The 27,488-nt window shown below is 40.9% G+C and overlaps 1 protein-coding gene across 2 annotated transcripts; it reads left to right on the forward strand.

The window, feature by feature from the left end:
- The first annotated feature begins 217 nt into the window (after positions 1-217).
- LOC139472821 (ankyrin repeat domain-containing protein 2-like) lies at positions 218-27,488 on the forward strand. Of its 2 annotated transcripts, none has more exons than XM_071255300.1 (5): positions 218-254; positions 16,551-16,623; positions 25,822-25,881; positions 26,357-26,422; positions 26,974-27,488. In XM_071255300.1, exons 3-5 carry the CDS (start codon positions 25,860-25,862, stop codon positions 27,369-27,371), a joined length of 486 nt encoding a protein of 161 aa, XP_071111401.1. In that variant the 5' UTR covers positions 218-254; positions 16,551-16,623; positions 25,822-25,859; the 3' UTR covers positions 27,372-27,488. The 2 variants fall into 2 exon arrangements, with proteins under 2 accessions (XP_071111401.1, XP_071111400.1); XM_071255299.1 differs by lacking the exon at positions 218-254 and adding an exon at positions 11,218-11,693.

A 27,488-nucleotide genomic window follows, 5' to 3' on the forward strand; every position in this document is an offset into this window, starting at 1 on the left:
CTTAGCAAGCCCCAAAAGCGATAAGCGATAGTTGCTTCACTGATTTGACAATCACTCAATCACCGGATATTTATATTACAAAAAAACATATTTACAAATTTTTTTCACCTTTGAAAATATTTAGATGCATAACATTTTATGTATAATGATTGTGTGGTTTATATGTTTTTCTGAACAGCATATTCTGTGTTTCAGCCTCGTGTGCTGCGAAACGACGCGAGAGGGCTCAACGTCTCCCAGTGACTACACAGAAGGTAGGTGGGGAAACCCAGCAGGCAGAGTGCCAACTCCTAAATCCTTCATACAATTAACAAGCTGGTGTAAAGACCCGTCGTGGCTGCCTCCTTTAGCTATCGTATCTCAGTTGTGTAGATGGGTGCTCATGTTGTCAACAACAGGGCTGCCTCTTGCATGCTATCGTATCTCAGTTGTGCAGATGGGTGCTCATGTTGTCAACAACAGGGCTGCCTGTAAAGATAATCGGGTAAGCTTGGATTCGAACCCACAATCATCGGTTTCTGGCGTGCCCAAGGGACGGAAATCTGCACAGCGAATCGCGGCGCCCTAGACGACAACCATGAGCATGTGTTTATGAATCACTATCAAATAGTAATGAAACAAGGTGTTCGCGAAAAGGTGAACGTATCCTGCCCCACCGGTGGCACTCGTCACAAACGCATGACAAGTCAGTTGTTTACCTGTAGCAACACGGGAACACATGGTACAAGTCAAAATGGGGAATTGCATCGGACATCATTTTTGTCACTGATGCGTCATATTTGGAAAGGTGTACTATAAAACTTTTTGAAAGCTTTACTGAGGCCTTGAATGTAGTTACATTGATAAAACAACGACTGATCAAGAAAAGTATCGAAGTATCGTTTTCTTAGCCCTGGGCGTATTACGGAATTACCAGATTTAAGCTGAGAAGCAGAATATCTAAATTTAAGGACAGGGCTTCGGAACCACAGATGATCAAAGCATGAAAGGAAGAATGACTGTCACATGTGAAATGAAACAATACTCACAAGTGAAATGAAAGAGCAACACTTTAACAAAAGAAATTGTTTTCTTTTTTCAAGGAGTGAATTAGTCATCTGTCAACAAGTAACAAGAACCCAATAGCGCAATTATGAGTGTTTGTCACATGCGATAAAACAGTCCTACTGAGTATCTAGAATACCATCTGTATTAAGGGCCCAATGTGTCGTGTATACATGGAAACCTCTAACAATTGTGGTGCAATATTTGGTCAAATGTGCCATATAGGAGCGTGCTACAACAATTCTTGAAGATCTCCCGGTTTGGGAGATCAATCCATTCTACCATTTAATTTAAGCCCATGGGCATAAACACGTTTTAATATTGTTATTTATATTTGAATAAATAACAAGGAGGCTTAAAACGGGCACTCCTAGTTTAGATTCTAAGGGGTGTTTTTTTTCCAAAAGGACATTTCGAGTCTGATTCGCACGGTTGTTATTACAGCGAGGGGCTAGCCAAGTGGTCAAAACGTTTGCTCGTCTCGCCCAAGGCATACATGTAACTTCGATTCCCCACATGAGAAGAAAGCGTGGAACGTATTTCTGATGTCCTCCGACGTGCTACTGCTGGAATACTGCACATAATAAACGGCATAAAACCATACTCACTCACTCTTTCCCCGTAAGTTGGCATGTACTGTAACGCGTTTAACTCACTTGGTGACACGGGACCGTAGATAGAAATTACCCTTTTCATCTGTGCAGATATTAAACACTGTGTGCGTAAAATCAAAATCATAACCGTCATCATGGCGTTAACATAGTGTGACTGACATTTAATACAATGCCACGGATGTCGAGATATTGTGAGATTAGTAAAGTAGTTTCCGACCTTTTTCTGTCTAGTTTAAACTTCAAACTTCATGACGGCGAATTTTGATATGCACCCTTGTCACATACATGTAACTGTTTAAGTGTCAGGGAACCAAACTGAAAAAAAAATCTGATTAGACTACTCATAAGGATTTACTTTTCCCTACCGTAGAGTTATTGGCGTAAGACTACTGACGTTTACTCCGCAAGAGAAGTTATTTTCAAGTATAGCATATTTCATCGAATGTGTGTCTTTGCGATTTGGCGGGCGCTTGAATCAAAAACTCTGTGCAGATTATTGTGCAGACAATTGTTGTATATATCATGGAACTGTTCTGGGTGAACAATACCTTCCAAATGACGTGCTGGTTTTCTTGGGGAATTAGTCAGCAAAGAGCCAGAGTCACAGGAGACTAATCACAATTTTATTTACAAGAACAATTAACAATTTACAATATCTTAGAAAATAACTGAGGGTGCCACAGAGAGTCGGTACACACTCTGGGCTGTGGGAGAGAGGTCTGCTTGGTAAGAGAGTCAAACCCCTTCTCTCTTCTCTCAATCTCTCTGGACCAAGGCTTATATAGCCAAGGTCACCTGACATTTAGTAAGTAATAAATATAAATGTAAACAGTAAATCATAAGTGACATACTTGCACATCCTGTTCAGGATGGCAGACGGTCGATGTACACAAAAATAGGATTAGCATCTAATAAATAACAGCAATTAAATGTTTCAAGGCATATAAATGTTATGGCTCCAGGGTAATGAGCCTTTGCAATTAAATGTTCTTTAGACAATGGGTGTCGTAAATCAGTCACCATGGCAACTTCCCTCCGTTACGTGAAGCTTGGAGCCATGACATCTTTATGCCTTGAAACATTTAATTGCTGTTATTTATTAGATGCTAATCCTATTTGTTAAGTCCTACAGTGTAGCATAAAAAAGACGCAAGTAGAAATCCACTGCCCTTGTATTCACTCTGTTTAATCTGTGTGTCCATTTAACGGTCATGATGATTCCAGGCATTTTGGTCAACATTGGGGTGGAAGGTAGCATTGTTATCTGGAATCAGAAAAGGATTGGGTCGCCTAGAGCGATTTCCTACATGGGAACAATGTGTGCAGCATTTTTCTCGAGTCTCCGATGTGATTGTACTGGAAACTCTACACGTGCTCCCGCGCGCGCTCCACGCTAACACGACTTACAGTGTCACGTGGTTTCTATAACAAGTCTTTTTCATCAAAAGTATGTAGCCGGTGAGCATACCGTCGTTTATGTAGATAAAAAATATTGTCTCCTGCAGACATTATAGGGATAACTATCGTTATAGCCGTTAACCAACTTATTTATATGCCCCCCCCCCCACCCCCCTACACACACACACACACCCTCACTCACTCACACTGTAATTGGTTGTCAAATTATATACATGCATGAACAGTGCATGCGCGTGGAGTGAATGGCTTCTTGCTGGATATAAATGAACATTTGACAGAACACAGCACAGAACACAGTAACAGAGCACGCAGATAACTTTACACAGCAAACAGCACATGATACAACACACAGAACACAGGAAACAACAGAACAAATCACACAGCACGGAACACAGCACACAGCACAGAACACAGTACAGAACACAGAACACAGCCCAGAACATGACACACAGGACAAAACACACAGAAATCATAACACAGCACAGAACACGTCACACAACACAGAACACAGCACATGACACTGAACACAGAACAGCACATAGCTCAGAACACATCACGCAGCACTGAACAGAGAACACAGCTCAGAACACATAACACATTACAGATAACTGAACACGGCACACAACACACAACACAGAACACAGCACGCAGCACAGAACACATAACACAACACGGAACACAGAACACAGCACTGAACACAGAACACAGCACAGAACACACAACACAGAACAGAGCTCGCAGCACAGAACACATAACACAACACGGAACACAGTGCGCAGCACAGAACACACAACACGGAACACACAACACATCACAGAACACACAACACAGCGTGCAGCACAGAACACAGCACACAACACGGAACACAGAACACAACACACAACACAGAACACAGCGCGCAGCACAGAACACAGCACACAACACGGAACACAGCGCGCAGCACAGAACACACAACACAACACGGAACACAGAACACAGCACAGAACACAGAACACAGAACACAGCACGCAGCACAAAACACATAACACAACACAGAACACAGCGCGCAGCACAGAACACATAACACAACACAGAACAGAACACAACACAGAGCACAGCACAGAACACATAACACAACACAGAACACAGCACAGAACAAAGAACACAGCGCGCAGCACAGAACACAGAACACAGCACACAACACACAACACAGAACACAGCGCGCAGCACAGAACACATAACACAACACAGAACACAGCACACAACACGGAACACAGAACACAACACACAACACAGAACACAGCGCGCAGCACAGAACACAGCACACAACACGGAACACAGCGCGCAGCACAGAACACACAACACAACACGGAACACAGAACACAGAACAGAACACAGAACACAGAACACAGCACGCAGCACAAAACACATAACACAACACAGAACACAGAACACAGCGCGCAGCACAGAACACATAACACAACACAGAACAGAACACAACACAGAGCACAGCACAGAACACATAACACAACACAGAACACAGCACAGAACAAAGAACACAGCGCGCAGCACAGAATACATAACACAACACAGAACACAGAACACAACACGGAACACAGCGCGCAGCACAGAACACAGAACACAGCACACAACACACAACACAGAGCACAGCGCGCAGCACAGAACACATAACACAACACAGAACAGAGCGCCACACAGATCACATAACACATAACCCAACACAGAACACTTAACTGCGCGCAGCACAGAACACTAAACACAGAACAGCACACAGCTCAGAATACAGCACACAATACATAACACAGAACACAACACATAACACATAACACATAACACATAACACAACACATAATACAGCACAGAACATTTAACACAGCAGAGAACACATCACAGAACACATGACAAAGCCAAGACGCTGCACACATCACAGAACACATAACACATAACACATAACACATAACACAGCACACAACACATAATACAGCACAGAACATTTAACACAGCAGAGAACACAACACATAACACATAACACATAACACAGCACACAACACATAATACAGCACAGAACATTTAACACAGCAGAGAACACATCACAGAACACATGACAAAGCCAAGACGCTGCACACATCACAGAACACATAACACATAACACAGCACAGAACAATGACACAAAACACAGAACACAGAACAGCACACAGCTCAGAACACAGCACACATCACAGAACACAGAACGCAGCACACATCACACATAACACGGCACAGAACACTTCACACAGCAGGGAACACATCACATAACACATCTCACAGCCAAGAACACAGCACAGCACACAACACAGCACACAACACAGAACACATCACACAACACAGAACACATCACACAGCACAAAACACATCACACAACACAAAACACAGCACACGACACAGAACACATCAGACAGCATAAAACACAGAACACAACAGTCAGCATAGAACACATCACACAGCACAAACACATCACACAGCACAAAACACAGCACACAACACGGAACACATCAGACAGCACACACAACAGAGAACACCCATCACAGATGGCAAACTCCTAGATGTCTGCGCCAGGTACATGTGGTCACACACACACACAGATGACACAACACAACACACAACGGAATACACACAACACCAAAAGACAGACTTCCAAAACATCAAGAAGAAAACGCAAATTCACAACATAACTTTGCATTGAATCTTGTCAGTATATAATTATAAGAAGAAGAATAGTGACACGTGTTGAAAATCAGAGAATTATGTTCGACTGTGTTGTTTTTTGTTTCTCTTACATTCTGGTGTCGAATATGAAAATTACATGAAGATAACAGTTTAGGAATCGCCATTTCCTATTCACAAATACAAATTTACTTGTGGGGGCCTTTTTAGCATCTGATAACTGCATATCGTATACAATGCTCCTCGAAGACGATGTCTAAAGGCGCGCAAAAGTCGCAACATGTATGCCAGATAACTCTTAGCCAGAGGATCAACACGGCGCAAAGATATTTTGTAGATACATACCTACTGCTGCAAAGATATGTTGTAGATACATACCTACTGCTGCAAAGATATTTTGTAGATACATACCTACTGATGCAATGTAAGTACCTATACCGTCAGAAAGCGCACATACGTATCCCAGAAGGTAAACCGAATTGTAAATTCAGAATCAGGATATGAGAACATGGCATGAGTTTAAATATTTAGGTGCTAATAAGTAAAACAGAAAAAACAGGAATTCAAAGCAAAACACAACAATGACTACCTGAAACATTAACTACTGTTTTCCCCGCCTCCGTGGTCCAGAGGTAAAGCGTTCGCCTGGAGAGCAGACGGTCCGAGGTTCGATCCCGACCGAGTCATACCAAAAGACGTTAAACGATGGTACTTGTTGTTACCCTGTCTCGCGCTCGGCATTAAGGGGCTTAAATAAGGACTGGTCGGCTCGGAGTCTGAGTGGGGTATTCATGTTAAACTGCAGCATGGTACCTCAGTGAGCTAGCACTATAAATTGGCATCATTCCGGACTAGTACAAGCTGCCACATAGCCACACAGACACACGTGCGTACACGTCGCTATATAAGTGCAATAATCTTGGACGCGACGTTAAACCCAATTTCACCCCAGTGGACACAATAGGTATTAGGTTGACATAATCATAGTGGTATACAAGATATATGTTTAAAGTGTGTTCAGAATGGAATGGTATAAAAACTGTTTTCTTGGCACATGAAAATGTTTGCAACATATCTGCGCGTATTTTTGTGAGTGTGTATGTTTTATGTAACCTCGAATCATACTTCTCTATAAGAGTTACCTCCCTGACGTTGAGTGGACTGCTGTAGTCTGACACGTACGTTGATCAGGCTGTCGAAAAAGTTGTTTTCCTTCCAACACTAAACTGGGTCCACGTTTCCCGCATAGCGATCTGTAAGTAAGGGAAGGCTGCGATGTGATGTTTGCTGTGAGCCACTGAGAAGTGTCGGTAAGCGTGAAGCAAGTGTGATCGCGAGATTTTGGTTACATAGTGTTAATGTGTTTGAACTTTGCAAGTTCTACCCTGTACTATATGCTAATTGCATGAGCTACCTTCAGAACCAAATAGGAGAACATGACATGAGTTTAGATATTAGGGTAATAGAAAAATAGAAAACAAACATGAATTCAATCAAAGCTAGTAATATGTTTTCACAGCAATGACTTCCAGAAATATTTGTTATTGTTTTCAAGGAACAAGAGGTATTAGGTGTACACCATATAGTGGTATACGTGGTTCATGTTCAAGTGCTTTCAGAATGGAATGGCATAAAACCTGTTGTGTTGTGAGGTGATGAGCAACACGTTCAAGCAGTGCAGCACCGTGGCAGCCTGGGCTATAAATAGAAACACTGTTTTCGTATTCCAATGGATGGCATGACCAGTGTTGACACAAGAATCACAAGACATAACCATCAAAGCATGAAACAAATAAATCACTAAAGAAACAAGGGGTTGTGTATGAATATATGTCAAACATGTTAATCTAAACCATGATAGTATTTTGAAAACGGAAACCTTTATCAGAATTGACAGTCAATAGTATTACCACTTACGTCTGGCTACTCCAATGATTTGCCATTGTTCTGTGTATATGACGACAGCTACTCCAGTGTTTTGCCATTGTTCTGTGTATATGACGGCAGCTACTCCAATATCTTGCCATTGTTGAGTGTATATGACGACAGCTACACGAATGATTTGCCATTGTTCTGTGTATATGACGACAGCTACTCCAGTGTTTTGCCGTTGTTCTGTGTATATGACGACAGCTACACGAATGATTTGCCATTGTTCTGTGTATATGACGACAGCTACTCCAATGTTTTGCCATTGTTCTGTGTATATGACGACAGCTACTCCAATGATTTGCCATTGTTCTGTGTATATGACGACAGCTACTCCAATGATTTGCCATTGTTCTGTGTATATGACGACAGCTACTCAAGTGTTTTGACATTGTTCTGTGTATATGACGACAGCTACTCCAGTGTTTTGCCATTGTTCTGTGTATATGACGACAGCTACTCCAATGATTTGCCATTGTTCTGTGTATATGACGACAGCTAAACAAATGATTTGCCATTGTTCTCTGTATAAGACGACAGCTGCTCTAATGATTTGCCATTGTTCTGTGTATATGACGACAACTACTCCAATGTTTTGCCATTGTTCTGTGTATATGACGACAGCTACTCCAATGTTTTGCCATTGTTCTGTGTATATGACGACAGCTCCTCCAATGTTTTGCCATTGTTCTGTGTATATGACGACAGCCATTCCAATGATTTGCCATTGTTCTGTGTATATAACGACAGCCACTCCAATGATTTGCCATTGTTCTGTGTATATGACGACAACTACTCCAATGTCTTGTTTTGTCTCGCTCTCTCTTCATTGACATAGGAGGAGCACAATATCCCCATCGCTAGTTTTTTCTGTGCTAATGTATCCTAATGTACTACATTACATAATGTTTCACCAGTAATGACGTCACAGGACTTTTGAAAGGAATATTGTTGCTGCCGATTAACAAATGTGTCTACAGTAGTTGGAGTGAGTGAGTGTTATTTTGAGATGCTCAAGCAGTATTCCAGGAAATACCAGAACTGGGCTTCACACAATGTAGACATGTCGGAAATCAAGTCCGGGTCTTCTGTGTGACGAGCGAACGCTTTAACCACTAGGCTACCCTAGTTGGAGGTCTAATCAGGAATGTGTGAGTCACATGTGTCTCATACCAGAGTAGTTAGGGGGTTTAGCCAAGAGTGAGTGAGTGTTGTTGTTGATGTCAAGTGTGTCTTATACTAGATTAGCTAGAGGTGTAGCCAGGAATAAGTGAGTGAGTACGTGATTTAGAGTTGTTGTTGATGCCAAATGTGTCTCGAAATGTAGTAGTTAGGGGTTTAGCCAGGAGTAAGTGAGTGAATGTTGTTGTTGATGTCAAATGTGTCTCGAAATGTAGTAGTTTGGGGTTTAGCCAGGAGTAAGGGAGTGAGTGTTTCTGTTGATGTCAAATGTGTCTCGAACTGTAGTAGTTAGGGGTTTAGCCAGGAGTAAGTGAGTGAGTGTTTCTGTTGATGTCAAATGTGTCTCGAACTGTAGTAGTTTGGGGTTTAGCCAGGAGTAAGTGAGTGAGTGTTGCTGTTGATGTCAAATGTGTCTCGAACTGCAGTAGTTATGGGTAGCTCAATAGCAGATGTCCAGGATTATTTACATTAAACCTTATCTTAATGTTGAGCAGGTCAAATGAAAAGTGCCCATACCCTGCACCGAGTTTCGTACAGGTCACTCTGACATCGGCTAAACTTAATGTGAAATCATCTGGCCGAAATCCAAATTTTCTTGAAACATCTGATGCCGATTAATGTTTCCACAAAAAACTAATATGCAATTAACTAAATCTTAATGTCCCAAAGCTCAAACGGGTCAAGCTGACATGCAGAGTACTCCTGGCTACACCTCTAACTATGCATGTATGTCTCGTCTAACAGGTGTGTTAGTGTGGTGCTACAATGCCATGCCCCTTACAGCACAGATAGAGTTTCTTATTCTCTGTACCTCCAACATCAGGCGACTAAATGTGACAGCAGCAGAGTATTGATGAGTAGAGTAAGAGATGACCTTTTTATTACAGCATTCTGTATAAAGAGGATTAAAAACACAACCAGCCTCCACATACAGATTTTGTCTCAGGGAAGCTCTAGAGACTCAAAGTCAAAGCCTCAGTCTCTGATGATCAATAGAATCTAGGTTTTTTTTAAACTCACGTTTACAACCTCCACCATATATGATGGAGATGTAATCCAGTTTAGAGCGCTCTACCTTTGGAGCAGGGTTTTCTGATCCCCTGCCCGCTTTGAATCAGAAACGACTTTCAGTGGAGCAAGTGGCTTCAGGCGTTTATTTTTTAAGTAATTAGGGTAATCTTGATGACAATCTGCACTTTCATGGTTGTCCCCATAACGATGGCAAACCATGGGATGTGTGCAGGTTTTCGAACCATGTCCACTTTTTTTACATTTAAAGCATCGGAGTGTACTGAAGACATGCACCTCAACTCCGATGTTGACATAACCAGCTTTAATTGAATTGGGAACAGGTAAACGGGCAAAAGTGAATAAATATGTGTTCGTTTGAACAGTAGTAGATTTATCATCCTTTTAGGTAAAACGTTTGACAGACTAAACTTGATTTTTGTCCCGACAATAGTTCAGAGTCCTCACACATACCACCAGAAGATCTCCTCTGCGCAAAAGTGTCACATTTTAAACTCCCCACAATGGCCGTGAATAGATCTGGATATACCAATTTGATTGGTTCATGATCTGTAACTTCGATCATTAGGAATCAGCATGTGTATTAGCCTTATCAAACATACTTGTATCCAAATAAAAACAGAATGATTGTTAGCCATGGTGAAAGAGGGAGGGGGATTTGGGGGGATTGGAGGAGAAAGGTATACGTCAGACTGCATGTGGCATGGAGACCCGATTGTCTGCTACTGGTGGATCAAAGGTATATGTTGTACATTGGACATACAGACCTTGGTGTCAGGGATGGGTGGATCAAAGGTATATGTTGTACATTGGACATACAGACCTGGGTGTCAGGGACGGGTGGATCAAAGGTATATGTTGTACATTGGACATACAGACCTGGGTGTCAGGGACGGGTGGATCAAAGGTATATGTTGTCTATTGGACATTTAGACTTTGGTGTCAGGGATGGGTAATAACTAAGGTCCGCAGCGTGAGACAAAGAGAAGTAATTTACGCACATTATTAATGTTAAGGGGTTAGATCGAGATTAGTTAAAGTAAACAAGAAATCTAATATTTTTAAAGTTACTTCAATAGTAATAATACTCTCAACACGAGACTATTGTGGCAACTTACTTGGTATGAAACACGATACTCTGATGAAGTTGCCCGCCTTATTTGCTGCTGTGGTGCCAAATGTATGCACAGGAATTTTTTGTCAGAGCATTCCTGAGTTGGCTTTTTGTCAAACACGTGAGTCAGGCTAGGGTATATTTATCCAGCACCAACGCAGTAATCTCATAACTGTGGCGAGCATCCCTACATGATGGAACTAACAAGCGTTGTATTCATCTTTCTTGTGTCGTTGTGTGGTGTCAGAGACGTACATGCTGATACCAATTTGCCAGCCTCCTCTAAAACACTAGACATGCTGGACAGAGAGATCAAAGTATGGAAAGGCCAAGTTGCTGATTTGGGGATTGAAATGAGTAACAACTTTAAGGTGCTGAAAGAAGAACTGACTAACACGTTCATCCCTGCCTTGATAACGCCTCTAGTGAAGCAAGCGATTACTGGCATCCTGAAAGAAGAATACATCGGGAACATTGTCCGTGGACGTGTTCTTAATGTAGTTAACAGTCTGAAAGTGAGCATTCATAACTCGAAGACACAACTGCGATCAGTTAAACGACAGTTCAGAAACATCAAACGGGAGAGAGACTCTTACAAAGAGAGTCTTGGCAAATTACGTGTCGAGATGACCAAAGACTTTCAGGGAATGCAGCAAAGGGTGAGTACCAGCACTCACTCACTTTACACCTTCACCTATATCAGAGCCTGGTATTATTAATCAGAACCAGTCTATTTAATAAGCAAGGAACCTACCACAAGGTGCTCTATGAATATTCATAAGCCTGTGTGTATTTGTTATCTATCACCTATTGTTGTCAATGTTAATCTGCTGCTTATCACACCACGTCATGCATATATATATCTCATCGCTCGGTTGTTGTCGCTTCAGCTTGATAACGGTGTTAGAATATACATCGAAACATCGCTACATGCAATAGACCAGAAGTTGTTATCCATAAATGTGTTCGTTTTCCATCGTAGAACAATGGATGATAATGAATTCCATGTAAGGTAGTGCGTATTACGATAGAGCTATGACTCACACTGACAGGAATGCTTGTAGTAGCAATGCATATGGTGTTGATGTAATGAAGCCAAGAAGTTGTCGACTGTTTGAAAAACGTGTTTCGAAAGCAGCAGCTCGCCTGGCTTAATTCCATTTACTCAACAGGCTATTCAACAGACATTCAACAGGTTATTTTGCCGAGCAATTACATGCCTTAAGATCATGGCGTTCTATTTTTCATTTGAAACCATGGGAAAAAAAGAGTTAGGGTATATACGACATTAACACAATAAATATACTCTCCCAAAAAAGAAACGCTCAGGTGAACTATAAAAGTTGAATTTAGTTCATGTAAATAGAAACCATGAAATAATTGTTTTCCACCGCAAATCAACCAACCACCAAAACACCCCACCTGATGAAACATTAACCCTAAACAGGCCATTTTTCAAATGCATGAAGTGGAAAAGGATCACAAAGCGTGATGCACGTGACCATTTTGAAGTTCTGCTCCAAGATGAGGGGTGTACAGGGATGACACCATTGAACATAGCATTCACCTTTTTGTGTCATTCGATATGGCAAGATTGTGTGCCCTTGAACAGCTAGAGGCGAAACAGTCATCCGTTGCACGTCATTTTAACGTTCACCACAGTTCCGTTTTATGCCAACTTGGATCATCCCGCGACGGTCAGACTGCGGCGCAGGATCATTATATCAGTGTCTGGCATGTCAACATAGGGTCTACAGGGTATGTCAACATAGGGTTTACTTGGCATGTCAACATAGGGTTTAATAGGCATGTCAACATACGTTTTATATAGCATATCAACAAAGGGTTCACTTTGCATGTCAACACAGGGTTTACTGGGCATGTCAACACAGGGTTTACTGGTCATGTAGAGATAGAGTTTACTGGGCATGTAGACATAGGGTTTACTGGGCATGTCAGCATAGGGTTTACAGGGCATATCAACAGAGGTTTTTTTGGACATGTCAGCATAGGGTTTACAGGGCATGTTAGCATAGGGTTTACAGGGCATGTCAGCATAGGGTTTACTGGTCATGTAGACATAGGGTTTACTGGGCATGTAGACATAGGGTTTACTGGGCATGTAGACACGGGGTTACTAGTTTACATACAATTAGTTCCCTGTTTACACTGCAATATCGATAAAAGAAACTACTCGAGAGCGTTTCAACATAACCACTGTTTAGTGTCGATTCCAGATTAGAACAAAAAGGTAAACCAGAAATGTGTACATAAAAGTGTGAAGCCAGCAAGTAACAAAGAAATGTGCCATTCACAATTTCTACAGGAAAATTTCTACTAGGTTTACAAATCTGTAAAACATACTGCCAAATAAATAGTGAGATACAAAATTCAAATTAATAGCAATGGTAATAGCAATAAAGTCAGAGATAATAATATTCACGAGACTGCAACAATGGCAGTATAAAATATGAAATTGATAGCAATGGTAACAGCAATAAAGTCAGAGATAATATTATTCACCCAGCTGCAACAATGACCATCCATCACCATACACAGCATTGCCACATAACACAACCAATTAGATACCTTGCATCATCATTAACAACATTGCCATATAACACAACCATTAAGAGACCTTGCATCATCATTAACAACATTGCCACATAACACAACAAATTAGATACCTTGCATCATCATTCACAACATTGCCACATAACACAACCAATTAGAGACCTTGCATTGCCATTAACAACATTGCCACATAACACAACCAATTAGATACCTTGCATCATCATTAACAACATTGCCACATAACACAACCAATTAGAGACCTTGCATTGCCATTAACACCATTGCCACATAACACAACCAATTAGAGACCTTGCATTGCCATTAACAACATTACCATATAATACAACCAATTAGAGACCTTGCATTGCCATTAACAACATTGCCATATAACACAACCAATTAGAGACCTTGTATCACCATACACTGCATTGCCACATAACACAACCAATTAGATACCTTGCATCATCATTAACAACATTGCCACAACCAATTAGAGACCTTGCATTGCCATTAACAACATTGCCACATAACACAACCAATTAGAGACCTTGCATTGCCATTAACAACATTGCCACATAACACAACCAATTAGAGACCTTGCATTTCCATTCACAACATTGCCATATAACACAACCAATTAGAGACCTTGTATCACCATACACTGCATTGCCACATAACACAACCAATTAGATACCTTGCATCATCATTAACAACATTGCCACAACCAATTAGAGACCTTGCATTGCCATTAACAACATTGCCACATAACACAACCAATTAGAGACCTTGCATTGCCATTAACAACATTGCCATATAATACAACCAATTAGAGACCTTGCATTGTCATTAACAACATTGCCACATAACACAACCAATTAGAGACCTTGCATTGCCATTAACAACATTGCCACATAACACAACCAATTAGATACCTTGCATCATCATTAACAACATTGCCACATAACACAACCAATTAGAGACCTTCCATCACCATACACAGCATTGCCACATAACACAACCAATTAGATACCTTGCATCATGATTAACAACATTGCCACATAACACAACCAATTAGAGACCTTGCATCACCATTAACAATGGATATTTTACTACTATTTGAATAGGAAGCATGGTTCCGGATATCTTATCTGTACCTGTGAGAACACAGTACATTATCATACAGGTTAAGTGGTACTTGGTGTAAATATGTGCGACATGTGGGAAAATAACCCATGTAACCACACTTCAAGATTAAAAAAAATGTCAGGAATATACTCCTGTATATACTCAAACTGTCAGGTAAATACTCCTGTATATACTCAAACTGTCAGGCAAATACTCCTGTATATACTCAAACTGTCAGGTAGATACTCCTGTATATACTCAAACTGCCAGGTAAATACTACTGTATATACTCACGCTGTGAGGTTATTACTTCGGTATATCCTTATCTGTCAGTTAAATACACCTATATATATTCAAACTGTCAGGTAAATCCTCCTGTATATACTCAAACTGTCAGTTAAATACTCCTGTATATACTCAAACTGTCAACTAAATACTCCTGTATATACTCAAACTGTCAGCTAAATACTCCTGTATATACTCAAACTGTCAGCTAAATACACCTGTATATACTCAAACTATCAACTAAATACTCCTGTATATACTCAAACTGTCAACTAAATACTCCTGTATATACTCAAACTGTCAGCTAAATACTCCTGTATATACTCAAATTGTCAGCTAAATACACCTGTATATATTCAAACTGTCAGATAAATACTCCTGTATATACTCAAACTGTCAACTAAATACTCCTGTATATACTCAAACTGTCAACTAAATACTCCTGTATATACTCAAACTGTCAGGTAGATACTCCTGTATATACTCAAACTGCCAGGTAAATACTACTGTATATACTCACGCTGTGAGGTTATTACTTCAGTATATACTTATCTGTCAGTTAAATACACCTGTATATATTCAAACTGTCAGGTAAATCCTCCTGTATATACTCAAACTGTCAGGTAAATACTCCTGTATATACTCAACCTGTCAGGTAAATACTCCTGTATATACTCAACCTGTCAGGTAAATACTCCTGTATATACTCAAACTGTCAGGTAAATACTCCTGTATATACTCAACCTGTCAGGTAAATACTCCTGTATATACTCAAAATGTCAGGTAAATACTCCTGTATATACTCAACCTGTCAGGTAAATACTCCTGTATATACTCAAACTGTCAGCTAAATACTCCTGTATATACTCAACCTGTCAGGTAAATACTCCTGTATTAATCAAACTGTCAGGTAAATACTCCTGTATATACTCAACCTGTCAGGTAAATACTCCTGTATATACTCAAACTGTCAGGTAAATACTCCTGTATATACTCAACCTGTCAGGTAAATACTCCTGTATATACTCAAACTGCCAGGTAAATACTACTGTATATACTCACGCTGTGAGGTAATTACTTCGGTATATACTTATCTGTCAGTTAAATACACCTGTATATATTCAACCTGACAGGTAAATACTCCTGTTTATACTCAAACTGTCAGGTAAATATTCAGGTTACTTTGTTTTTTTACAAACGTTGTGACTAAGTTTCAGTTGCCATGGTGACCACGTCTAATGACACACTGGACCGTTGTCCTAGTTTTGCGGGGGCAGTCCGGTAGCCTAGTGGTTAAAACATTCGCTCGTCACACCGAAGACCGGGTTCGATTCGCGACATGGGTACAATGTGTGAAGCCAATTTGTGGTGTCGTGATATTGCTGGAATTTTGCTAATATCGGCGTTAAACCTCACCGACTCACTCCAAGTTCTACTGATTTAGTCATTATATTTTCTTTGTGTTTGTGATATTGGTTTGAGTGTGTTGATAAATTGATCTATCAGACTAAACTGAGCTTTCATCATTACAGATACAGGAACTTGAGAAACGTGATGCGCTGCGTGAGAAACACATCCAAGACTTGACGGAACAAACACAGAAAGGTTGGATTTCTATAATCTGTTGGCAACATTGTAAACTGTCTTAAACATCAGCATGTGATGATACCAGGTCTTTGCCAAAAGGGTCAAATAAGAGAACTGTGTCGGACATCATTTATTCCACTGAAATGTCAAATTTGGAAATGTCCTCCACATGTTCACCATAAGGCTTTTCGAAAGTTGAAACCCTAATCAAACAACAACAGGAGTCAGACTACGGTCTTTGAAAGAAAGAGCGTGCTTGATCGCACCTCAAAAATTGTGAAATATAAAAACCAAAGGCTGGACCTTATGGAATATATACATGATACACCAGTCCCGTGTTTCTAAAGTCAGCGGGTAGCGTCATTAACACTTCTATCAATGTTCAGTAGACGTGATACACCGGCCCTGTGTTTCTAATGGCGGCGGGTAGCGTCATTAAAACTTCTAACACTGTACAGTAGACGTGATACACCAGTCCTGTGTTTCTGATGGCGGCGGGTAACGTCATTAAGACTTCTAACACTGTACAGTAGACGTGATACACCAGTCCTGTGTTTCTGATGGCGTCAGGAAGCGTCATTAACATTTCTAACACTGTACAGTAGACGTGATACACAGGCCCTGTGTTTCTAATGGCGGCGGGTAGCGTCATTAACACTTCTAACACTGTACAGTCGACGTGATACACCAGCCCTGTGCTTCATTGACACCTGTATGAATAACTTTTAACGAGAGAACTTTTCTGTCAGTCCCTTGCCATATGCTTCACGACAAGTATCCCGCTGAGAATTATCAGAGATTGAACATATGCCGGCATATATTTTTCGCAAAATGAAATACGTGTCTCCATCTTTTGTCTAGTTCTAAAAACGATGTTAAGTTACTTAAACAAGTCAAATCTCCTCACTGAATCTAATCGCTGACAACTATACTTATATCTGGTATCAATCATCTGGAGTATCTCGCTCTTCGCCTACTCGAGTTGCGTGCGCATCATGTCATGACATGTTCAACGCACAGTGATGGAGCAAAAAGAATATTGCGGGTTACCTAATAATTTACAGGAATGTGATTTACTTCGTGCATGTGAGCCGGAAACACTGGCAGTATAGGCTAGGGGCACTCAGAGGTTGACAAACTCCTCTCCTGGCTTATATGCGGCCTTAGACTGAATTCTCTCAGTCTGTGACTCACTATTACCACATCTGAGGCATCACTGACCTGCCATGCACGTGCTTTACATATCGTTAATAAACTATACTGTATGTCCGCCTGTAACAATAGCACACGACATACCAAACCGAATCGGTTTTTTTCTGTTTTCATTCATTCACAATCTGTCCTTTTAAGGCATGCCCCGTTACTATTGACTCAAGCTATTTCCGAGGGAAAATTTATACCTGCATGGAAAATGTTTCTACAGGACGATGATCTTACTGTCTCGCGCTCATTATTGCGGTAAAAATTCTTAAAAATGTCATGCATTTCAGGGTTGAACAGCTTACAAAAGTCGAAAACTTAAAAATCTACCAGACCAAATGTGACATGTTATTGGCAATTGTATAAAGAAATAGAAATGCATGTACTTTCTACTCTATTACCCATGAGGCATTATTACCATTACCAACACATTCCATAGATTTTTCAGAAAACTGTTACATATAGTTGAAAAAACATACTGTTCAAGGGAGAATATTTTATTGGGGTTAGAGCATATGCCACCATATTGTGCGGGCGCTAGCCGTAGGTCAGGACATGCTCATCATTTTCGCGAACACCTGCTGTCATCACTGTTTTTCAGTGGTCATTCACATAATTGTTACCGCTATTTTTTTACCTCTATACAAAATGGATTCTGTTTCGGCGGATAATCTAGATTGGTTATTCTCTTGCATTGACAATTTATCTATTTGCAGTCACGAGTCTAGTTTCATCACTTGGCCTTACCTCGATCAGCTTGATCGTTCGTTCGTGTAAATGTGGAAAAACACAACGTAAAAGCGTGATCTATAGTATACAATGACAGGTGGTTCCTTGAAATGGCAGTTGTCCCCTGGAGGCTTATGATATAGACCCAATAGTTTTCTTTTCGTGATAAATACGCAAGGCCTAGTTGCGTGGAATGTTGGCTGCCATTTTCATTTGGCGTTGATTTGGTTTGCCATTAATACAGACATTTTGCTAAACCGTGACAATTATCACCAAATACATTCAGCTTTAAAAGCGCCCGAATAGTACGAATAATTATTTTAACACTGGAATACAGACATAATCGTAGATGTCAGTAGTTTATATGTTTGTGGGGAAGTTGTTGAATGAAAAACGTTCCACGCATGCGCAGTTCTTTATTACGGTCGAAGCCGAACGCTGTCTGCAGATCAGTATTTTCTTACACAGACAGCACAGAGGGGTTAGAGTGATAAAGGTGCCTGACAGATCTGTGAAAGACATCTTTGTATGACACGCGCAGTTAGTGAGTGAGTGAGTATGCTTTTAGCATTAATCCAGCAATATCACGTCTAGGCACGCAAAGTAACAAGAATCTGTGACAAGTCATAGACGGATATTGATCAGCAAATATCCTTCCGCCGCACATGTGGTGTTTGAGTTTGGTTTAACGCCGCTTTTAACATTATTCCAGTTATATCATGGCGTGTCAGCTTAATGTGGGAGGAAAGCCCGAAGTGATGCAGGTCTAAGACGTCTACCACTTCGATGAAACCCACGAGCACGGGTATGGTGCTGACAAACCTAGAAACATAATCGGGACGAACAGGGATTCGAACCCACAATCGCGGCGCCCTATAGACGACTCGGCCGCCCGTGTCCTGCCCCCGGTTCTTCAACCTACAATCCCCTAACCGCATTCACATAGTCATTCCAATGATTTAAATAAATGTGAATTCAGATTTAGGATAAGGATTTTGAGAGAAAACTTTCCATTGTTTTCCGATTCCCGTTTGAAAAAATTTTTTTGCCGCATAACTCGGAAGAAAATGTTTGCTGGACCGCACTGTCGATAGATTTCTAACGCCCTATAGAAATATAGATTCTGATCATGGATACAGGAGTTATAGCTGTTATATGACAGACGCCGAAATAGCCACACATGATGAAACATTGTCACCTTTCCGAGTTCCATTTTGAAATAACTCGTCTTCCTGATTGAATTGTCAGAACCGCATTGTCAAGGGTTTTCTAACGCCCTGTATATATAGATAAATATACCTATCTATAGCAGGTATAGCGACCGTTCCGTCACGCATATTAACATCTGTATAGCTGGCTTACCTACGAAGAGACAAAGCAGAATAAGATTGACACTTTTTAGGAGAGTCCAGTTGAGTAACATTTAGTCCCGTGAATATAGTTATCTTATTTATACAAAAAGACAGACAGACAGACAGACAGACAGACACGGTTGATCCAGTCGTTTAAGGCGCCACAATTCGCCTTGCAGAGTTGCGTCCCCTAGGCGTTGAAGAAATCTATAATGGTAGGTTCGAATCCCAGCACTATACACTATTTCGTATTCTCCTCCCACATCAAGCTGACACACCGTGGTGTAACCGGAATACTGTTAAAAGCGGCGCGAAATAATAGTCAATCAGGATATCCTTCTTGACATCCTTTATCGATAAATTACTAGTATATCAGATAACCAACGACTCTTTAACCCACAGATTTAGTTCCTACTTTACGGACTTAAGTATGCACATGTGTTATTGCTGTTACTGAGTTACATACCTGGGCGAATTCATCTACAATCAAATTCATGTTCAGTAAAAATTTTGAAAATAAGCAATACGAAATGTAACAGCGACAAGGCAACACTTCATCACTATGTCAGCGGCCGACATGTTTTACAAATACAACATTCAAAATGGTGGCTACCGTCGCGATAGCTTCGATGCTATGTTTGCTTGTGATAAGGTTGAGTTGGTTGGTTGGTTGGTTTGTTGTTTAACGCCGCTTTCACAATATTCCAGCTATATGACGGCGGTCTGTAAATAATCGAGTCTGGACCATAAATTCCAGTGATTGATATCATGAGCATTGATCAACGCAATTGGGATCGATGTCATGTATCAACCAAGTCAGCAAGCTTTAGTCGTCCCATTAGTCGTCTTTTACGACAAGCAGAGTCACCTTTTACAGCAAGCTTTGGTTGCTGAAGACCTATTATACCCCGGAATCTGATAAGGTTGAGGAACTGGTCAGTAGTTCTGGTAATTTTCCGATCAAAACACAAACATGAATTCATGGTCTGATGGTTCTTAACAAATCAGAATGCATCTTCCCGAGGCAAGAGAGTTAACTGACTTTAAAAGTCCAGTTTTCACCTTTGCCGAACTAGGCTGGAATTCCTGGCCTCGATCGTAGCGCCACCAGTGGCTATTACGAGTTATGTTCTTTCTATGCCTCCTATTGACCAATCAGATTCAACCTCTCGTATCCCTTGCATTTGTTTCAAACAAAACGGTGGCGCCCAGTCAAGACGATGTGATTGATGATCAAGGTCTATATTGTGATTTGTGAAAAGATTTAGAAAATATCTGTTGACAACGAGTTAGCGGTACACATGCTTCGCAAATCCTGCAGTCGACCGAAATCTGCATGACTCTTTACGAACCAGATTTCAATTTTGGTGCGCGAATTTGATTGGACTATGCATAGACTCGTTAGTCCAGCCAAATTGTAACTCCATAATACCAGCCTAGTTCGGCAAGGGTGGAAACTGGACTTTTATAGTCGGTTAACTCCCTTGCCTCGGGAAGATGATCAGAATGATGTCTCATGCAGGGCAAGGGCCAGGCAAGTCGGGCTCGACCAGTTTAAAAATATGTTCCCATGGTAAAGTGAGAAGAGCAGGCTTGCAGTCAATAGATCGAGTCGTTACAGTCAACAGATCGAGTGGTTACAGTCAATAGATCGAGTCGTTACAGTCAAAAGATCGAGTGGTTACAGTCAATAGATCGAGTCGTTACAGTCAATAGATCGAGTAGTTACAGTCAATAGATCGAGTCGTTACAGTCAGTAGATCGAGTGGTTACAGTCAATAGATCGAGTCGTTACAGTCAATAGATTGAGTCGTTACAGTCAATAGATCGAGTCGTTACAGTCAATAGATCGAGTAGTTACAGTCAATAGATCGAGTCGTTACAGTCAGTAGATCGAGTGGTTACAGTCAATAGATCGAGTCGTTACAGTCAATAGATTGAGTCGTTACAGTCAATAGATCGAGTCGTTACAGTCAATAGATCGAGTAGTTACAGTCAATAGATCGAGTCGTTACAGTCAGTAGATCGAGTGGTTACAGTCAATAGATCGAGTCGTTACAGTCAATAGATCGAGTCGTTACAGTCAATAGATCGAGTCGTTACAGTGATTGATGTCATGAGCATCAATCCATGCTGAAGACATACTTAATTCGTAGGGCACCAACGCCCGAATAATCGAACAATTTTGTGACTGTTGTCGCATGGTTGGTTTGGTTGGTTTGTTTTTTAAGCTGCAATATTCCAGCTAACTGCCAGCAGTCTGTAAATAATCGAGTCTGGACCAGACAATCCAGTGATTAATATCATGAACATCGATCCACGCAATTGGGATTGATGACATGCATCAACCAAGTAAACAAGCCTGACCACCTGACCTCGCTTGTTACCACAAGCATAGTCGCCTTTTACGCCAAGCATGGGTTGCTCGAGACCTTATTCTACCCCGGATCTTCACGCGGACGTAATGCTTTGTCGCAGGATAAATATAGTCGGTGCCTTTGAGCTTTTAGTGAAGCATCTTAGAATAAAAAAAGACAAATTTTACGCACGATTATGAGGTAGATTTCTTTAACCAATGAAGTAGGCTTAATTTGTTACCTCAACATGCAATCTGAAACGAAATATGGTAAGACTGTAGTAAGACTTGTACGTAGATCTAGTATCACTCCACACTGTATTATCTTAGAGTGATCGGCACAAGCAGCCGAGCGCCAAACTATGTCATACTCCTAACCAGACACGTCACACTGACGTCATAGCTCGCCCCTTCGCTAGTCAAGGCGTTTCTTGACTGGCAGTGAGTTGTGTCGCTCGTGTTAGAACGTAAACGGTGGTAAGTTTTCAGTTTGTACTTCAGAATTTTGTTAGGAAATTAAATGAAACAGACATTGTAAATATAGTAAGATTTATGTACAACAGAATACATTTTGAAGGAATCAGGTGCTTGCTTCACACAATGTTAACACCCAGACGTTTGTTTAGCCTGCCACCGGGGATAAACAAACGTCTGGAGGTAAACATTCATACCTCGTTTCAACTGCAAAGCTTGCTTGTTCTATTTTAATCAGTATATTGCAAAAAATATGCTTGTAAGTTTCATCCTCTGAACTAATAACAACTAGATCTATTTACAACTGAGACTAAAGACTAGATGATATGAGATTTTTTTCTAAATCTGTTCAGTCATACTATGACTCATAGTGTCGGCTATGGTTTTTCACTCATATGTTTTAAAACGTTGTTCTGCATCATATAATGGCAGAAATCTACTGAAATTCATCCCCACTACAGACCAGGGCCAAATAAATCAGCCTCATTATTTTAACACTCAGCTTTGTTCTAATCCGGAATATCTCATGTGGAACAAATGTATTTTTGCAGGGCACCAACATTGGTTTTTGAAGGATGGCAAGGAAATGTAGAATATATAAGGGCAAATGTGCATGATTCTCATTATTTTATGTCTAAGTTACAACGGACGTTAAATGCGAAAACAATTTGGCGCTCGTCACCCTGGCAATCGCCATTTCAATCTTAATCACGTAATAGGGCCACGTGTTTATACCCTTCTTTACACAACCAAACACCGTATCAAACATCTTGTAGTGCCGGCGACAGTTTCTGCCTCAGATAGAATCTAGTAAGCCGATCTGTGATGGATGTACTGCCGCCATCGCTCGGAATGCTGAATTATGACAGTGTTGCAAAGAGTTTTCCTGACACTGAATTACCACTGTGTTGCACACGCGCTGAGTCATGTAGACCTGTTGCTCTTTTACATTTATTGCATCATCATGAAAAGTTTATAACTGAAATATTATTCTGTAGCATGTCGTATATCGACGTTTGTAATACTGTATAGCCCGAGACATCAAACGACGTAAAACGCACCAGTTTCAGAGTCTAGTTAAGAGAGTGTTTGTATTGGGGAGGATGGAGACTAAAACATCAAGCAAAGTCACTCAGAACAACAAATAGTTTACGATAGGTCGCAGCACTCTACATTTAGTAGCCTGTTATCATCATTTGGCAAAAAGCAATATGGACACAGAGAAACCATCATGACAGTTGTCGATTTGAGATGTATCCACAGACGTTGAAATGCACGAAAAATATATTTTCCTCCAGAATTACACTGGTGGGCGTCATATCCTGGTAAAAATATATATAACGATGTGCATTGATTCTCACTCACAACAAATACCTGAGTATAATTTAAATATACAGTAATAACATAGCAGGCAATGAAAATTAGAAAACAATGTTCAGTATTTGACCTGTATGTACTATGTAGATTTGCTATGCGCAGTATTGATACTCAAACAACAACTTGTTATTGTTATTGATATTGTGCAACAACGCACCAACTTGCGGGGACCATTTCATTGTCATAACAATTCCACCCACAACTAACGAAGTCAGACTAAAATACTAATATCATTCCATAATTGGGACTTAAGGGTAGGTAGCTGATGTCATACGATGTTGTAATGTTCTAATATGATAAATGCACATATGCTGTGTTTCACTTTATTTGAGATCTGGTCTTTCTTGTGTACAGCAATATTAAGGGTGAAACGATACACCGATATTCCGATGCATCGCGATACTTAACCCACGATACGATATACGATAAACGTGGGCCCATTTATCGATACGCCACGATACGGAACGCAAATCTCAAGTACAGCGTTTCCTCGCTACTGTGCCTTTCAAAAAAACGCAAACTTGGTTATAGCGCGCGGTAACGCATGGCTCCCCAAAAAGTACTTACATTTTTAATAAGCTCAGGTTTTACAACGACAGATGTTTTTCCCCATCTCATTAAACATTATCAGCTGATCCCCGCAAGCACATAACAATGGAAATACAAGTCTGCAAGTCCGAACTGAAGTACGCAATTCAATACCATTATTATATTATCTTGTTATTAAAACGTGTTCATTATATATCTGGACTTGTGTTTGTAGTATTTTTTATTAATTTTACTCAAAATTTCATTTAAAGTCTTGTTTTTTTATCATTGCGTATCGAGATACGTATCGTATCGTGACCAGAATATCGAGATGCGTATCGTATCGTGACCTTCCTGTATCGTTGCAGCCCTAAGCAATATAAACTAACATGTTTAGTCCTTAGTCCTCATAATGGTAACATATAGAACCCTTAAAATGACATGTTTACTAGCCTAGTCGTTATGTATCTGAACTATTGGGATGTTGTAGTAGTGTTCATTTATGTTGTATGGTGTATGATTATATTATTATGACAACAAAATAACAATCTATTCAGTTTCTGCAACTTCGACCAAGAGAAGAGATATATCTCAGCAGGTAGCACAGAGGCAGTGTGCAGCTTAGGTTTATTCAGGGAGTGTTTTTCTAGCAATCTCAATCTAATAAATATAAGCGATTTTCAAAATGTGTCAGTCACCATGCTACGGTATAGCCTATTAATCAGGGTTAGAAACTAACAGTTTTTGTCCACTATTCCTTATAATGATAACATATAGCCAAACCCTTAAAATGGGCCAATTTCTACTACTCCTTAGGATACCTTTACTATTGGGCAGTGTAGTAAGGACTACAGGACTAGTGCCAATTTCTAACGCTGTTAATAATACCTCTACTACAGCAACTGTATTATAAATCAAGTTTATCAGTGAATAAATTTGAAAGTCACACATTTGTTGAAAGGCAAAAGCTTCTCTCAGGCCAGTAGTTGTAATGTTTACCTGCAATTTATAGTTTTCTGAACAGCATATATGGGGGAGGGTAGCCCAGTGGATAAAGCATTCGCTCTTCACGGGATTGATTCCCCCACATGGTTACAATGTGTGAAGCCCATGTCTAGTGTTCCCCGCCCAGATATTGCAGGAATATTGCTAAGAACCTGTAAAACCCAACCCAACTGAACAGCATATTTTGTGTTTCAGCCTCGAGCGACCGGAGCCACAGAGAAAGGGCTGCACAGATGACGACAGTGACGACTCATGGTAGGTGGGAGAACCCAGCAGGTGGTAGATACTGTCACTGTCCAACTTTGTACGAGATGAGGTCACATCAACATGTAACAAATATAAGCTTGAAAGTTTACTCCACAAACCTTCATATGAACAGTCTCTACAATAACAAGCTGATAAATGTAGTCTCTTATTATCCTAATAATTTGAAACAAGTCAGTTGTATTGCCAGTACCACCATAAGGCTCAATCCAACAAGCCTGTACAGACGCGTGGCTCAGATGAACAGCAATCTCAATTTTTGTGTTGTATATTTATGATAGAATGTAGTCGTTTGAATGATTTGTTAGTCGCTAGACGACCTTATATTTATACCTCTAAGATGAATGGTTTTGAAATTGTATTCATCAGTCAAAATTTTAAAATACATAAACTTTGTCGAATATCTTGTATGTATAATGCTTATTTAGTTTGAATTGTTTTCTGAACAGCATGTTCTGTGTTTCAGCCTCGAGCGACCCGAGTCGGACCACGAGGACACCAGTGACGACCACAAAAAAGCCTGCTACACGGGGTAGGTGGGAGAAGCCAGCAGGCAGAAAGCCAACACTTTAATCCCCCCAACAATTAACAAGCTGGGGTATAGACCCGTGGAGGTTCTGACTTGCTTCTAGCATGTCATTGTATCCCAGTTGTGTAGATCGGTGCTCATGTTGTCAACCACTGGACTGTCTGTCTTTATCAGGCTCCGCCATCTTATTGCTGGACTACTGCAAACAAACAGACTGACAAACTCCAATGTCATGTTTTATAAGATCTATCTAATATTTCCAAACAGCAACTGTACTGACAGTATCATCTCATAAAGCTCAGTTCATCAAACGTTGACACACACACACAGAATAATGTTACAACAACTGGATGTAACAGAAAGATTCTAAACATTGACCGCATAATCCTTGATTACATGAACCAGCTGTCGTCCTCCCCTTGATCCTTGTGTTGTCAGCCATGTTGGAAGTGGTTGATGACGTACCGTGTCACGTGTCACCACGTTGAGGTGTGAACCATGTAGATGTATGACGAAGATGTCTGGAAGTGTACAGAGTTTACTTTGTGTTACAGCGACTCCATCACCAGCAGACTGCGGGGACCTCTACTGGGCCAGCGAGGACGGGAACCTGGAGGAGGTGAAGCGGATCCTGTCTCGGGGCGTGGACGTCAACTGTAGGAGTTGGGGGAGCAGGACACCGGTGATGAGGGCAGCATGGAATGGACACAGAGACGTGGTGGAGCTCCTGGTGGGTGAAGGGGCCGATGTGTCACTGGTGGACGAGGACGGTGACAACACCCTTCACCTCGCCTGTAGGGGAGGAGACATGGAGACGGTGAAGTTTGTGCTGTCTCTGCACGTGGTGGACATCGACGCCAGGAACATCTACGGGCAGACGGCGGCCTACCTGGCGAGACTCACGGGACAGACGCGAGTGGCGGATCTCCTCGTGTCCCGCGGCGCTCAGTGACGTCAGTGTCGTGTTTGTGTGGACGGTGGGGGAGACCTGACAGTGACGTGGTGTGCCGTTCACGTCGTCGTGTGTACATATGTCTTTATTTACGTGAAACTGTTTGTTGTTTTGGGA

This window comes from Haliotis cracherodii, unplaced genomic scaffold (genome assembly GCF_022045235.1).
Source record: "Haliotis cracherodii isolate W230 unplaced genomic scaffold, xgHalCrac1.p SCAF_25, whole genome shotgun sequence".
In the NCBI taxonomy this organism is placed as follows: domain Eukaryota; kingdom Metazoa; phylum Mollusca; class Gastropoda; order Lepetellida; family Haliotidae; genus Haliotis; species Haliotis cracherodii.